This window comes from Channa argus, chromosome 1 (assembly GCF_033026475.1).
Source record: "Channa argus isolate prfri chromosome 1, Channa argus male v1.0, whole genome shotgun sequence".
NCBI lineage: Eukaryota > Metazoa > Chordata > Actinopteri > Anabantiformes > Channidae > Channa > Channa argus.
Genome location: NC_090197.1, coordinates 5,042,508 through 5,058,609, shown reverse-complemented (window position 1 = coordinate 5,058,609; position 16,102 = coordinate 5,042,508). Strand labels below are relative to the sequence as shown.

The following is a 16,102-nucleotide window of genomic DNA, read 5'->3' as shown; positions in this document are numbered from 1 at the left end:
GATTCATGTCAGAGTGTGTTTGTCAGGTGACGGATGAGATCAGATCAGCACCATAGAAGTCCATAACAACATCCACAACGACGATAAGGGTTCAAACCTGGGTGAGGACTGTGCGTGTGTGTGTGTGTGTGTGTGTGTGTGTGTGTGCGTGTGCATGCTTTGTCACTGTTCCATCTGTGCAAATCTAAACCAATTAGCATCTCGTATTTGCAACCTCCCGGACAAATCGAGAGAGAAACTCTGCCGTCGTGATTGTGCTGTTATTAACAAAATGCGTGTCTGTAGGTGTGAGCCGAGACGCGTCTGCAAAGGTAAAATCCTCAAACGCCTGCTCACATCCAGCTGCTCTGACAGTTAATTGCTTAGTGTTTTTTCTCTTTCTCTCTCTCTCTCTCTCTCGCCTTCACCTTCAAAATAAAAGCCCTGCAATTGTTTAGGTTTTTTTTTTTGTTTGTTTGTTTGTTTTTTCTTTTCCAAAATCAGACACGGAATCAAGTAGAAGATAAGAAATCAAGCGCTTGAACGAGCCCACAAAGAAAACGAACACAAAAAGGTCTTAAAACTATACAATTGTTTCCTTCACCGTCTCCCTCCTCAAACCCCCACCACGCCAGGAACGATCCTTATGTAGATACCTCGCCTCATCATCGCACCGTGTGAAATACCTGATTCAGCCGTGATACATTCTCTGTTACGCCTCGACCTCCAGCTAACCAGCTCCGTGAAATCGAAAATAGATTGTTGTTTAGCCATAGACAGCTGGGAGGAAAAGCGCTTTGTGTGGCCCCACGACTATCCAGCTACCAGCCCCACCCCGCCCCATATATAAAATATACAAAAGATTTGCTCCAAATCCTCCTGAATAGCTCTGCTAATAGAAAAATATACAATAATCCTGTGTCAAAATCTCTTTGTGTTATGGATGAAAACCCTGCACCGCCCCCTCCTCCTCCTCCTCCTCCTCCTACTTATCTTTGCTGGACTAGTCTGGCCTTCCTCCCCACTTCAAAAATATACATGTTTTTCTTTTTGTCCCATGTATAGAAAAAAAATAAAATAGATCACACGTTCGACCCCTCCTGGCTTGTGTCCGTGCCTTTAGCTTAAAAAGTGAGATTTCACTGGCATAGTGTGAATTCAACACCCTGTTTGAACTGGCCAGAGCAGCGACCGGGACGCACTACCTGCAAAAACGCTGTGCGACACCGGGCGTAAGCACAGCACCGAGGAAGGACATCGAGCTGCCGAGGTGACACAAGGTGGTGATACAGTACGTTGTGTGGATTTAGCAAAACAGCAGGTACAAAGAGAGTCAAACTGGGGGGGTGTGGGGGTGGGGGGGTTTCAAAATGCCACACACGAAAAGACGCTTTTGGTGTTTGCGCCCGGTGTCACATGGCGCTTACTGCAGATCTACGCCGGCCTTCCCCCTCACCATTTCAACTAAAGTGCTGCTGTTGTTGGGTTGCCTTGTACCCTTTCTTCATCTCTCTTCCCCTCTCCCACCCCGTTCCTCCTTCATCTTCCTCCTCGTCCGCCGCCTCACAAGTCTCCGTGCCGGCTCTCGTACTTGTTGATGATGTTCCTGCAGCGGCCCAGCTCTTTCCTCATGTCGGCCACCTCCTGGCGAAGCGCGGCGTTCTCCCGCTCCAGGAAGGCGGCCCGCACCGAGATCTGGTTCTCCTTCAGACGCCGGGCATCCCGCGAGCGCTTGGCGGCCTCATTGTTCTTCATGCGCCGGCTCCAGTACTTGTCGTCCTGTCATTGGCGGCCGTGTGGCATGTTGGGGTGTGTGGGGAAGGAGGACGGCGGGGAAGAGGAAAGAGTGGGATGAGAAGGGTTAGTTATGTGATGAGAACAGATGGTGGGGGAAAAAAGTGGCAACAGCTGAATAAAAACAGTAGTTTGCTGGACTGCACAAACATTTTTACACCATGGCCATTAACAATAATTGTTAAAAGGATCAATTGAAATCTATATTTTATGTCCAAATTGGGCTGGAGAGGGTTGTAGTTAAACTTCCCACTGTTTTCTCTGTAGTATCCTTCTGCTTCTGGCTAAAAAAAAAAAAAAAAAAAAACTCCTTCGGATGACATATCACTCTGGGCAGTTTTCAGTTCAGATGAGTTCATCTGGTTGCTTGTTCTCCAAGTTCTGGTCAGTTTGTCCTTCAGATGACCCCATCTGAACTGAAAACTCCTCCAAATAATAACCTTTGGGTGGGTTTTACCGCTAGAAGGGAAGCGATATTTTAAAATAAAGAAAAGTAAAGCTATTCATATACATGTCGTTCCCAAAGTAGAACCATAGGAAAAATTGGTGAACTTACCATTTTTAATAGTTTTCCCCACTCTCCTGCGTGTAACTATGGTCTAAGCATTATGTCATTAAGGCCGCATTAGCTGCGCTAGTGAAGCTGCTCTAATATTGGTCTCAAACGTAGCACAGTTCACTGACAGCTGTTTTAGCAACTTAGCCACATCTCGACATGCTGAGGGAGCTCAACCAAAGATCCCCGTGCCATTAAATTATCAGCTGATAGTTCAAGCAGGTCACCAACTACCTACTGCCACAGTCATTGTCAACATGAGTAGTGAGAAATTTGCAACATCTTGCAGCCACAGTGGTATTTAGTGATGCGTTTTCATGCTGCACTTTTACCAAACCATTACGTTCACCTGTAAAATTTTAAATCCAAATCTTTTTTTAAATCTTTGAATTTCTCGGTTTTTGAGTTGAAACTGAGAGGTTTTTAGTGTTGATGTCAAAGAGGGTGGTGGGGTCGTACTGGAGTTCATTACATTTAGATGTTGTGCCACCTGATTTAAAATCTGTGTTGGAAACAAACAGAACCTCTAAGCTACAATGAAAGCTTCTAATGTTTCTAGCTGCACCACATATCGGCTGTCACTACTGTCACTACAGACACCTAAAAGCTCTCTACAGACACAGATAGACACGTGGTTCGCATGTAAACGAAGAGCTGCACCTCCGACTGAAAATCAATGTGAGATGGAGAAACAATAAGCACTGGAGTGGAAGCTGTTAATAAATCTTCTCTCTTAATGTAGCCGCACAGTCCGGTCCTGAGTGAATAAACACACTGCAGACGTGACCGGCAACAGTGTCTTTATTCTGCTATGAAAGAAATTTGTTGGCCAGTCGGGGTCTCGAGAGAGGAAGACTGGAAATAACTGAGATGCTGTGTTTAACTTTTAGGCTCTGGGAGAAAAGCAGGAATGCAAATTGAAAATAAAGCCTTGCAGAGATCTCTATCTGAAACACTTCTGCCGGGGGAGTCACCGCGGGCCCAAGTGGTTTACCCTGTTTCCGCACAGAGGCTCTTTACAAGATGTGTTTACATCTGGCAGAGTTAACATCAGTCCCCAATTAAAACTCATCATCGTTTTTGATCGCAGCCAGATTTTCTCACTCTCCTCTGCAGTGACGGTGTTAAACCCAGAGCTGCTGACTAGTCCGAGCATCGGCTGCGTACAGATGATTTATAAAACCGTCAGGGACTGAGCATACAAGGTGAGCGCCTTCATCTCCCCGTAAATTACCAACGCCTCGGGAGCTGCAGCTGCCCTGCACTGAGCACTGCAGCAGGAGCCATTGATCAGAGCCAGTTCCTTATTGTGCAATGAGCTGAGTGCAAAATACTTCAGGGCTGTCATCAGAGGGCATCAATACTCGTGGGCGTCACGCTCCCTCAGCTTTTCCAACTTTATTACGGGGGCTGCCAAGGAGCTGTTTGATCTCATTTAGTCTCTGAGTCCTTCTGTTGTGTTGTTGTCTCGCTAAACTTGGCTTTTTAGTAGATTTAAAGGACACCTTCACTGACTTTTGGTTCTCTTTTGGGTAGTACATGTAAACGCACACCATTAAACTTCCCTATATGAAAATGTTTCTCTCCTTCTAGCTTAAAAAATGCCTCCAGATGACATCACTTGGAGGATCCTTCGGTTCCAGAGTATGTCATCTTGTTGCTCACACTATGGGGTTTGCAATTATGGTCAACCTGCTTTTCCTCCAGATGACATCATCTGAACTCCCAATGATTAAAAAGTACTTCAGGTGAGGTCATCTGGAGGAATTTGTCAGCTATAAGTAGAAAAATATTTTAATATAGGGAAGTCATTTAAACCCTAAACTAACACCCTCACTAAATCCCTAACTTCAAATTGGTTAAAACTTCAGTAACATTTGGGAATTCTCCTTTATTACCCTGTCATTTCAGGATTATTACCCCATTATTTTTACCGAGCTGTAACGTAAAGAGCTATGACGATCGAGCAGGGTGTTATTTTCCACTGACTTAACCTGTGACTGGTTATTGCAAAATCGGTTCGTTCCCATTCAGAACCGAAGCACATTTGTTTCAGAACATAGTATAAATTTAACCAGCGGTCTAAGAACATCACCCACATCAACATTCCTGTCAGACAAAGCAAAGAACTGTGGGAGATGTGGTACCTTCTGCTCATCGGGGACCAGCATCTTGCGGGCCTTCTTGATCATCGGCTGGGGTTTCAGCTCCTCCTCGGAGAAACAGTGCCGCCTCGGGTCGAAGGCCTCCTGGCCCGGCACGCTGGACAGCGCCAGGTCGGCCGGGTCGGGGTCAAAGTTCACCAGGACGTCGCTGTTGCCATTGGCGACGGCTGGAGGTCCGGGGGGTCCTGGAGGGCAGGAAGATGATGGTGATGGGTCCTGAGGTACCGCCTGGCCACCTGAGGGAAAGAGACATTATCTGATATATAACACATTACTATGGACACAAAAATCACTGCAGGACATTTTTGCTCGTTAACGCATCTCAAACTCAGTTGGCCTTTTAACTTATTGTTGAATCTAGTTGTTTCCCCGCTTCACAAAGGAAATCGATTTTATTAAAATCTGTTTTGTTTGTTTTTTTACAGGCAGCTCATTAAAGCCCTCAGGCATCTTGGCTGAGAAACGATCAAGGACTTAGGTGCACAAGGCAACTTGCCGTCCATTCGAAATAAAGCAGGGCAGCAAAGGTGGGGAGTGTTCACAAAGAGGCGGGCAGGAATCCAGAAATAGGTGGGCATGTAAACAGGTGAGGAGGCTACAGCTTGTCCAGACGATGAGGCAGAGAGGAAGAGGACGTTTCTGTAGGTGAACATAGAGCCAATGAGATTTTGTTTTGAGATTTGGATTTATGCTGAAAAAACCCTCTGTGGCCCACATAAGTTTAGCATTCGAAGTGGTTTCTGTTTAGCAAGCTCTTCCCAGATGAACACAACCTTTATGATTTCTGAAGCTTAAATACAATCACCCAAAGTAAAAAAAAAAACGACATTGAGTCATTAATGAACAACACTTTGGTCCCACGACTTCAAAGTCAACACCGCAAAGCTTCCTTGCAATTTTCAAATTATTCTACATCCTACATGGACCTCGGTTCATTTTGTTGCTTTTGGCTTGTTTTAATTTCTTATTGGTCATTTCATGTCTCTGGTTTTGGCATCATTTTGCTTCCCTTTGTGTTTATTTTACAAATCACACCAGAACTATGAGCGGTGGCTAACAAAATGGTTTATAAATTCAATTTCTGCCACTGCCAAAATCCTTGCTTTTGATACATTCAGTGAATGAAAATGTTAACGTTTATATATTTTTTACATTGGTAGAATAATATTTCTTCATGTTATTGTCGGCTTCCACGACTCAGTTAAAACATTTCTAAAAAAGAAAAAAGCCCTCAGGTGCTATTTGACTGTTTCAGGTCTTTAATGCCTCACGATTTGACCCTGTGTGGGGTTTTCGAGTGGGGCTCATCCATCTTGAGGCCTCTGTTCGCAGAGTCACGTGTGCCGTTCACTTAATTTCTCTCTTCCTCTTCATCCAGAGAGCAGCAAGGATCAGGCCCACTGAGATGAGCTGACCGTAAAGAGGATTAACCTCTAGGCAACATGGGACAGTGTAATCCTAAATGTGCACGATGCAAGTATCTTTGTTTTCCCATTAAATCCATCCACCTCTGTTTTCTCAGGGGGGCTCCTGCATTTTAAATTGTGGGCGGACGCCTCAAATCTGTCCAAATGCTCAGCATGTCATCGATGTTCACCGCTGTTGTTGCACTGACGCTCGTTTGCCACAGAGTGTCAGTATTGAGCCGTAAATACTGAGGAGGGCAGCAAGTTCACATCATGCTGGATTTACAACAAACAGCAAAGAGCAGGCTTCCTGTTTAACCCCTTCCTGCTGTGTGATGTGGGAGTTTCACCAAATGCAAAATGTGGTTCATCGTATCTGTAGATCAGCAAGGGAAGTTAGAGAAATCTGGTCACAAAACCCAGTTTTTGCACTTGTTTAACATGAAGAAATGCTCAAATTTAAGACACCACATCACGTTCGAGCTGGTACGATTTTGGATTTTTACACCACTTTGACTCTTAGGTGACACCAAAAACAACAATGAAATGAAATCAAATCCAATAAAATCCAACAAAATAGGATAAACAGACATTTTCTGGAACGATGTTAGTGGTACAAACCTGATTTTTTTTTAAAAAACCTGCTAAACCAGCTCTAGTTACTCCTGGAAGCTGCTAGTAAACGGTGTGTCTCCGTGATGCTCGTGTCCTGAAGCTATTCTGCATTTTAAAGAACAGAACCAAGAATAGTGAAGCTATTTCCAGTCCTGTCTCTCCGCCACCAGCTGTTAATGTTATCAGACACTTCTTCCTGATGTTTTATAGCATAAACAAAAACCTAATTTTGTTTTTTAAAGTCTTAGCTGCACAATTAGCCAAAACCATTCAAATGTCTATTGTGGCAACATTTTTAAGACTTTTTTTTTTCTTTGGGAGCTCTAGGCTTTCAGCCACTAATTATAAATAACTGCCGAGCTGGTGGCAAAAAAATGTTCACCGTGAGTCATTTTCCTTACCTTTGTAACAAATTCATGGATAATCGCTCTTGTTGATAATAGATTAAATTATTTGCGACTTATTGATCAAATTATGGAAAAGGCGGAAGAAATAAAAAGGCCTGGGATGTCAGAGCCGGGCCTTTGTGATCCCAGAGCGTTTTGTAAACCAGAGAGTGTCATTCGGAGCAGCGCGACTGACAATCATTTGTGACTCGACCGCTGCTGCGTGCTGTCAGTCACTTTATTAGGCACGTCAAGCACAATGCCACAACCAAAGCCTCTGCAAACTGTGAGAAATCAGGCTGACACTCCATGACAGGCAGGCAGTTTTGGATGTTTGAAGGAGGGGGAAGGATGATGGAGAGAACACCTCAGAGCTCCTCCTGAAATTCCGCTGAAAACACCTGACAAAACACTGAGCGTGCAACTCTACTACAGCAGAGGAGCATTCTGGGTAAATATGAATGAAGGAAGTGTTAAATTCAACCTCTGATTTTTAGGTTAAATGTTCCTACAACTGTGTTTGACTTCTCGTAGCTAACTTGCTTATGGAAAAAAAAAAACATTCAAGGAAAAAAGAGCAAAAGAAAAGAAACTAACATTCAACACTTTCTGAGAGTTTCGAGGTCAAACAGAGCTGCAACTAACCAATTTAAGATCTAAATCTGCCAAAACAGGGTTGTGTTTTCCCCAGATCAGAGCTCAGACCTTCAGAAACTGCCGTACTACACCGACGCATCATCCCGCTGAGTCGTCTCCGGTGATTATTCCCTTTACATGGCTAAACCAGAGTGGAAAAGCTGACTTTGTGTCTGTGGTTATTTTGGGTTCCCACTGCCCAGCTGCAGTCAAACCGAGGCTTGTAAACAGCAGTCACATGGATTCACAAACACAGCACACTGTCAGTGCCTCCTGCAGCAGGGAGCCATTCAAAGTGTTTTAAAACGGGCTTCAATTTCCAGGAATCTTTGCATTTATATACGCTCTGTTCAATTGCTCCGAAGCTCGAAAACCTGCAAACAAACATTCTTCATGGTTCATCATGGTTTTATCTTTATGTTCATGGAAAATCTCTGCAAACAAACAAACGGCCTTAAAGGAGGAATTAATGCCGTTTACAGCATTAATGGAACGTGCCATGTGCCACTCTCACAGGGTGGTCAATTTAACAACACCTTCCTACCTGACCACCCTCACCCAGGCTCACAATCCTTCCCACTCCTCAGCCCAGTGGTGTAAGCTCTCTGTGCAGCAACGACATGCAACATTTTCTCTTTTCTAATGGCTTTTGGATGCGTTTTCGGACAGTCTCGCAGCTCTTTCCATGCACACTACGCATACTGTAAACACATGCACACATTCATGCAATTTTCCTGAATCTATACATGAACCACAGTCGTCCTCTTAATCCATTCACAAACATCTACACACTTTCTCTGCTCCATCTGTTTGGCCGCAAAGCAGCAACTCCATCGGATCAACTGACGCCGCCTTGATCTGATCCGCTGGCAGCAGCTGGACGTTGCTGAGCCTGGATGAGTCCACCCAAAGCTTCGTCCTAATAACAACCATTTTGGGCAAAGAGTTGAAAGCGATCCAAGAGCATGGCTCCTGCTACTGCTGGGTAAACAGCCGCCAAGCATGGCTTCGCCTGGCTTCATTTCCTGTCTGTGAGCGGGGGCCATTTGGAGGAAGCAGCCGCTGACGCTCTGAGTCTGTCTATGCTTTCATTAATTTAGCCGAGATTACTGGTTTTTCTGCTTCAGCCTGTTGCACTGCTGTCAATCTCCCGCTCAGTATGGCTGACTTAAAAAAAAAAAAAACTAAAAAATACAATAAAGAAAAAACTGTCCTGGTAAAACCACTAAAGTAGTGCCACCGAGGTGCATCCCTTTTGGGGCCAGGCAACAAATTGACAGATGGCTTCTCTTAGAATGGCACCAAAATGGCGGCTAGTGTAACAGTATTCGCCATTCGCTCCCACGAAACTTAAAGCATTACACATATTGGCACCAATTTTTCTGCCCAAAACATCACAGTTCGTCCACTGTTTTCAGCAGAGCTGCATCACTGAAGTTCCCACATTAACTTTCAAGAGTTTTCAAGGTCTTTGTTTAGTGAAATTCAAGGACGCTTGAGTTTGGATTTTGAGCCTTTTTTTTTTTTTTCCCCACATTGTCAAGTGGAGAAATGTTGGATAAAATCCTTCATTTTAAAAACGGCTGCTGTATTATCTAATTCTCCACTGTGCGATTCGCCTCCGGATGTGAAGTACTGATCCTCAGATGGAGGGAACAGATGGATTCTCATAAATCTGGGTGATATTTTGTTACATTAAAACATCTGAAAAGCCATTTTGAGGTTTGACACAGTGGAGAAAAAAAATTCAGGAAATTCAAATGATATTTGAATAAAAAGGCCGAGATTTGTCCTCCAACAGCAGCTCTGCTCCACTGTTCTCGGATCCTACAGGGAGAAATCTGCTGCAGTGGGCAGAGACGCCCACAGAGGCAGAAAATACACAGGTTGAGGTTTGAGAGTCAGGTGAGCAACTCTTCCTTTTGACTAAACACTTGCTTCATCTAACTATATTTCCACTTTGAGCCGCCCACACGTCACATCGATGGCTGAATGCAACAAACTCACCGCTGCTCTCGGGAGGTCAGGGAAAGGCATTGTGGGAAATGTAGGCAGCCCAAAACAGAAGTGAGTAAAAGAGGTGAAACAAAAGACTCCGAGAAATCTGTATGAGCCTTTTCCAGTTTCCCTGCGTTCTTATGCAATAAAGGAAAACAACGCATTAACCAGGAGAACAGTAATTATGTTAATTATAGAAGGATCGAGGTGCAAATTAACATCTATTCTGATCACTGTAATTGGAATTTATGTGCAATTTCTCACCGGTTTTCATGCCTCTTTTCTTCTTCAGTGAATTTCCATGAAAATAAGGTACTTTTACTACGCTGCGAGTATTAGCTCCCTAGCCTTGAAACCTTGAAAACAAGTTGTGCGGCCCATTATTTCTGACTGAATCGAGCTGCTTCATACAAAGGAAGAAGAGGCGAGAAATCAAAAGAAAGAAATTAAAGAAAGTTTAAGGAATAAAGAAAGACATTTTTATTTTTGTTCGTGTCCCTTTGTCATAAAAGTGAAGTAGAATATTTGTACTCAAATGTTCAATGCATAAGGGAAAATATAATTCTTCTAAAGCTAAATGTCTGAGTCGCAATCTTGTGAAGATACATTTATGGGAGGAACATGTACATATCAGGTTACACCGCATTATCTCAGCACGGATTCAATGCAGAATCATAAATAAACCAGAGTCCATTTGCTTAAAATGTAGGAAACAAGATAATGACAGCAACAAATAGCAAAAAGCCGGAGTATCTACAATAAGAAGGAATCACAACGGGTGGTAGCAGTAGCAGTACTAGATGGGGGAGGCAACACTCACCGGAGCAACTAAGTTGGGGTTCAGTGTGTCTTGCTCAAGGACACTGTGACCGGAGGCACAGGGGACTGAACCAGCAACTACGGGATTGGTGGACGACCGCTCTACCTTCCTGCACCACAGTCGCCCCATAGCATGACAGTAGTGGTGATACAGTAGCATAAGTAAAATTCCCAGCTGCAGTAATATTAGTACTAGTAGAACCTTTAAACAAATGGTGCTGGCAGGATCAGCATGATAGCACTGACAGTAATAACAGTACTAGTACTAGCATTAGTGAGGAGTACTGTTAGCATTACTAGCTGTAGTAGTACAACATTTCACAGCAGTGACAGCTGTGGAAATAATACTGTAGTACTCTCAGCAGCAGAACTGTAGCATTAGTACCAGTAATATTTTTAGACATGCAGTAGTACTAGAGGCAGTAACTTTTTGTTTGTAACTGTTTGTTATTGTATTGTATTTTATTTTATTTTATTTTTATATAGGGGCAGGGCAGTGGCTCAGTTGGTAGTATATATATATATAATAGTAGTTGCTATTCAGCAACTATTAGCAATAGCACTGTGAGTATTAGTACTACCATCAGAGTATTAGTATTAGCAGCAACAGCAGTAATCAGATCAGGACTCCACATTTCATTTCCTGCTCCGTTTGTTTCTGCTGTCGGCTCACAGCGAACAACACGGGGATTAACTGTGAGCAGCTGTTTGTGCCAAGCAGAAAGACGCACACTTGGAATGTGATATAGGAAGTGTGTTACATAAAGAGGACTCCCCTCCCTGAAACCGTACACACCGAGGCGGCTCCTCGAATCCCTCACAAATATTTACAGCCTTCTATTCTGCCGTTACAACAGTTACAGTGGGGGCCCATCCAAACTTTGCCTGATTTCATTCCAATTCTCCACGCAGTACGTCCTTAGCTCTGCGTGAAGCTCGTTTCAGCTACTGTCTCTTTAAGACCCCCCCCCTTCACGCAGAGCGCACTTCCGATTCGGGTGAAGCAGCTCACAGAAACCTGCCGATGGGCCGAGCAGGGCCGTGAAAGTCTTGAGATAGTCCTAAACTTTCTTTCAGCTCATGTTTGGTAAGTTTGCAGTTCAATATGGAGAATCATAACCATAAAGTTACAACCAAAAATGCAATGGTCCCTTTACTTAAGGACCTTCATGTTTTTAGATACTTGTACTATACCTGTGTCATCACCCAACTAAATTATCAGTTATTATTCAACCCATAATTCAACAAGGGTGGAAAACAATTGTACTAAGTAAAATTTTAAACCCCCCCCCAAAAAATAGATAGAAATAATTGTTACCACCCGATACTGTACAGGTGATACTGTTAATGTGATGTGATACAGATCCCGGTTGGGTGCAAACTTCTACCTCAGCAGCTTTGCGCCTACACGACATGTGTAAAACTATTTGTTCACGCGTGTACACACCCGGGCAGAGCGGGAAATGGCCTTGCATGTACAAACAAACACACCGTCAGGCACGTGCACGGTCACATGAGTGTGCAGGAACAACAGAGGACGGACAAACACACACACACACACACACACACACACACACAGACACAATCAGTCCAGGTGACACACCCCAGGAGTCTCGTTCCTTATGTCAACACACTGACTGGGAGTTATGTCACTGCAGCCTCCTCCCTCTCTCACGGCTCAGATCAGATAATAGCACAGTGGACACTCGCAGACTCTTTGCATTTGTGTCTAAACATCAGGAGTTTGTTCCTTTAGATAAAAAAAAAAAAAAAAGCAGCTCTGTACCTTTTACACCAACAGAAGAATGAATGTGCAGCTATGAAGACATTTTAGGACAAATTACTGTCATTTACAATCTTATCCTACAATGACTTCATAGAATTGCTGGTGATATGAGAAACTGAATGAGCTGCAGTAATGGAGAGCTGGAGCTAAGCTTGTGCAGTCAAAGTTAAAGACTTTTGTCAATGAAATTCAGGGCTTTTTTTTTTTTTGTGGACCTTCCAAGGCCTTTATTCTAAAACTTTCTAAGACCTGCAGATGCCCTGCAACCAAACCTGTTCATCTGAATTATGCACAAACAAAAACACGATACAGATATGTATCAGATCTGACTCCATGTGGGCAGACGCTCAATAATCCAGGACTCAAGGTCAAAACCCCAGTTATTTGTACATTGCTGTTGTATTTTCCAACAGGGAATAATAAAAACTTGACTCTCCTCACCAGAAGCTCCTGTATGCTCATTAGTTCCGGTGCCTGAAATGTCATATACTTTATTTTTATTTGCTTATTTTGTATTTGCGATAAGCCTTTTCGGCTTATCGCTTAAGTTCAGGGTCGCCACAGAGGGTCATTAGTCGGCATGTTGATTTGGCACAGTTTTTACACCAGGTGCCCTTCCTGATGCAACCCTCCCCACTGCTGGGGATGGGCTGTTGGGGGTTCAGTGTTTGGCGCAAGGAGACTTTGACATGCGGTCGACAAGAACGGGGTGCGGACCATTAAGTTTGTCCCGTGAGGCTTAGTGAGCCGTGACTCTGTGATTGGCTTCACCTACTTTAAGACCCTCTGAACACTGCATGCTGGGAAAACCCCCGCAGAACTGCTGTGTCTGCCGTCGTCTAGCCGTCACAGTTTGGACTTCGTCAAAGTCACTAAAGCCGGGGACACACCTGAAGACTAGCTAAGACTGTCAAGACTGTGTCCAACAACTATCACAAATTTCTAGTCTCGGACGGAAGTAGCAACACACCTGACGACACACTAAATGAGTGGACGTTCTGGAGATAGACATCCCTTCAAACCTCAAGGGAAAATGATGGATGTAAAGGTAGGACAATGTGGACTATAGAGTCTACAGAGGCAGATGAAGGTAAAATAACTTTATAAAATAAGTTCTGCCTGAGTTGTGATGTCTTCAGTCGCAGGTAAGGTCATCAATATTAAACATGTGTAAAAAAAATCTTCTTGCCTTACAGGACAGAGACTGGGTCCAGACTAAACCCGAGAATCTTTACACAGCAAACACTTGACAATTGTCTCTGCCAACTGTTACTGAACAGGACCAATAAGATCTGACTAGTCCTGACATGCAAACCACTCTGGTATTTAGCTGTGGAGTCGCTAAGCGTGTTTCCTGCTTCCAACACATCAGCAGGTTTGGTGCATCCATGCAGTCGGGTTAAGCGGTGACTGTAAAGTTGCCTGTAGGTGTCTCGGCGTCAGCCCTGAGATAAGGTGGCACCCGGCGAACACTTAGGGTTAAGAGGACGGATAGATGGAATTCGGGTGCAGTGGTTGAAATATGGCGATTCCAGGAACAATCGAAAGCCCAGATCACAGAGAGGTGGGATCCGACGAGCACGATGCAGGGCTCAGTGTGGCCGTGCTGCACGCTGCCTTTAACCAGAGGTGGCCGATCGAACGAAAGGTCGTCCTGTATGACTCACTCCTCTAAAGGTCATTTGCATATTGGAGAGGCTCTAGCATACAGTCATTAAGAAAATCCGATCAATGCTGTTGTGACTCCCGTCTGTTCGTTGAGCTGCCTCTGTTTCTGCTTTCACACAGACGTCTGCAGCGTTTGGTATTATAATTGAACATTAACATGATTCCACCAAAATAACCAACCAGGATGATGATGAGGGCCCATTTTCCGGTACCGTCTCTGTTTGACTAACAAGTGCTCGTGGCTTTGACCCGGCATTCACTGTAGATCCGGTTAATGATATTCATATCATTGACATTTAGGCTGCTGATTGGTGAAAGTGCTCGTCTGTGGTTTTCAGCTGCTGGAAAACTATTTTCTGTTGATATGACAAACAAATTAAAATCCCTCCTATGGCTCTTGATGTCTAATCTACTTGCTTATTTCACAATTTCCTACTTTGTTTCTTTCCAATCCTGATTATAATAATAAATCAATTGAAGCTGTTTTTCCTTGGACCATCTGATTATTTTCCAATTAGATAATAGTTCAATGTCAATATCACGGCCATTTCCAACTAAAGGCCCGCGTTCCTTCTGGAAATTGGAAGGAATATTTCCAGGAAATGAACTAAAACAATATAAAACCTGTGAATTAAAAGCATTACCTCAGTTGCTCCTTTCACTAATCGTGACACACGGGGCTGGTTGTTGATGGGACAGATGTGATGTGAGGCAGAGGAAGAGCTCGTTTTTGGACATGCCGACATGGAAAATGTGTCAATTTGCACATTGTGTCTGTTAATATATTCATAATAAAAATGGTGTCTAAAATTCTCTGCCACTGTGGTCGTCTTTCTTTCTCTTTTTCGCTTTCCCCTCAGTGTTTATTCGCTCTGTAATCTTTGCTGCTTCCCCTCTCTCTCTCTCGCTCTGTCTCTGGCATGCTGGCTCTCTCGCTCCAGTGCTCTCTGCAGAGGCACGTGACGTGGCGGCTGCACATGGCCCGAGCGTGTGAGAGAGCGAGAGAGACTTGAAATCATGCAAAGCCAACACTCTTGCCTGGGCGCTCGCTCTCCCCCTCCGGCACTGCTCTCTCTCTGAGCAGTGTTAACAGTGTGCAGAGTCAGTGTCTGGTTTAACCCTTCGCTCACCAGGACTAATCACAGCCCTGAACGTTAAATCACATTATGCTGCACTCTCGTGTTTTAAAGAGACAGAGCGTCAGCTCAGCTCATGCACATTCACGCAGTAGAATTAAACTAGGTTTTATTTACAGTACGTAAGGTTTATTGGGGACTCGAGTTTCTGGTTTCAGCTCTTGGGTTAAAAGAAGAAACTCAGCTAAGCCTTTGCTTAGGTCACGGACGGTCTAACCAGCTTTTAGATTGTCCATGTGCAAAAGGCAGTGACTGGAGTGACGAGGGCTGCAGTAGATCACCGAAGCCTCCCGCGTCGATGCAATGCACCCAACACTGGCCCGTTGATGAGCCTCTGTCACCCTGGTTTTTCAAGTTCAGACCCCAGTCGGCATGTTGTATCAGTGCTGGACACAGTCAGCTTAGCCAATCAGTGCATGAGGTGAGAAAAGCATGCAAACAAAGAAGCCAAGAGAGCACACACACACAGAGACCCTCTACTCATATTTCATTTCAGCTGAACATTCAAATAGGACAGTGACAGCAATACGTATTCATCTGGAAGGAAAAATAAGAAACCACCAAACGGCAGTGAGCGAAAGTGGTGCGACACGAGCACGAAAACACTGCCTTTTAACGGTTTGCATCCACAGCCTGCTTTCCGTTTTTTCAAGGACGAACGAAGACCTGCAGGTACGGACAATCGTTCCCTTTCATGAAGACGTAGCACCTACGTGCTAACTGGCATTTAGCTGCACTGTTTGGCTAATTTAAATGTTCTCACTGCTTTGTGGTTGTGCACAGGATCAGTTCATCTGAGGCCAAAGTGACATCGCACAAAAGTGAAATCTGCACAGTCCCACTGAGCTTTGCACAAGACATAATTTAATAATGAGGCTGAACTCTGCAGCAGTCTAGTCAATAAATAAGTTAAACTAAATCATATGTTAATGTCAATTAATGCGCTTCTAACTTAGCTGCTGTGTGTAAACACAGAGATGCTATAAATGCATAATTCAAGCCATATTCTCATATTGCTGTTTGATTTCATCTGGACTTTCCACGGAAGCCTCACCACTTCTGCTTTCACGCTCTGCATGTCTCATGTCTGTCAGCAGGATTTAAAAAATTTAACAGATTCCCATGTAGTGTGCTGGGAAGTTCAGCCTCAGGCTAAAG

At 44.0% G+C, this 16,102-nt stretch overlaps 1 protein-coding gene across 1 annotated transcript in view; it reads right to left on the bottom strand.

Annotated features, from left to right (window-relative positions):
• Nucleotides 1-458: 458 nt before the first annotated feature.
• Nucleotides 459-16,102, bottom strand: part of dbpa (D site albumin promoter binding protein a) — a 29,711-nt gene continuing 14,067 nt past the window's right edge. Inside the window, exons 4-5 of the mRNA XM_067521333.1 lie at nucleotides 4,477-4,730; nucleotides 459-1,758 (exon numbers count right to left, since the gene is read on the bottom strand). Of these exons, the coding sequence (XP_067377434.1) occupies nucleotides 1,543-1,758; nucleotides 4,477-4,730 (470 nt within the window). The 3' untranslated portion in view covers nucleotides 459-1,542. The remainder of the gene's footprint in view (nucleotides 1,759-4,476; nucleotides 4,731-16,102) is intronic.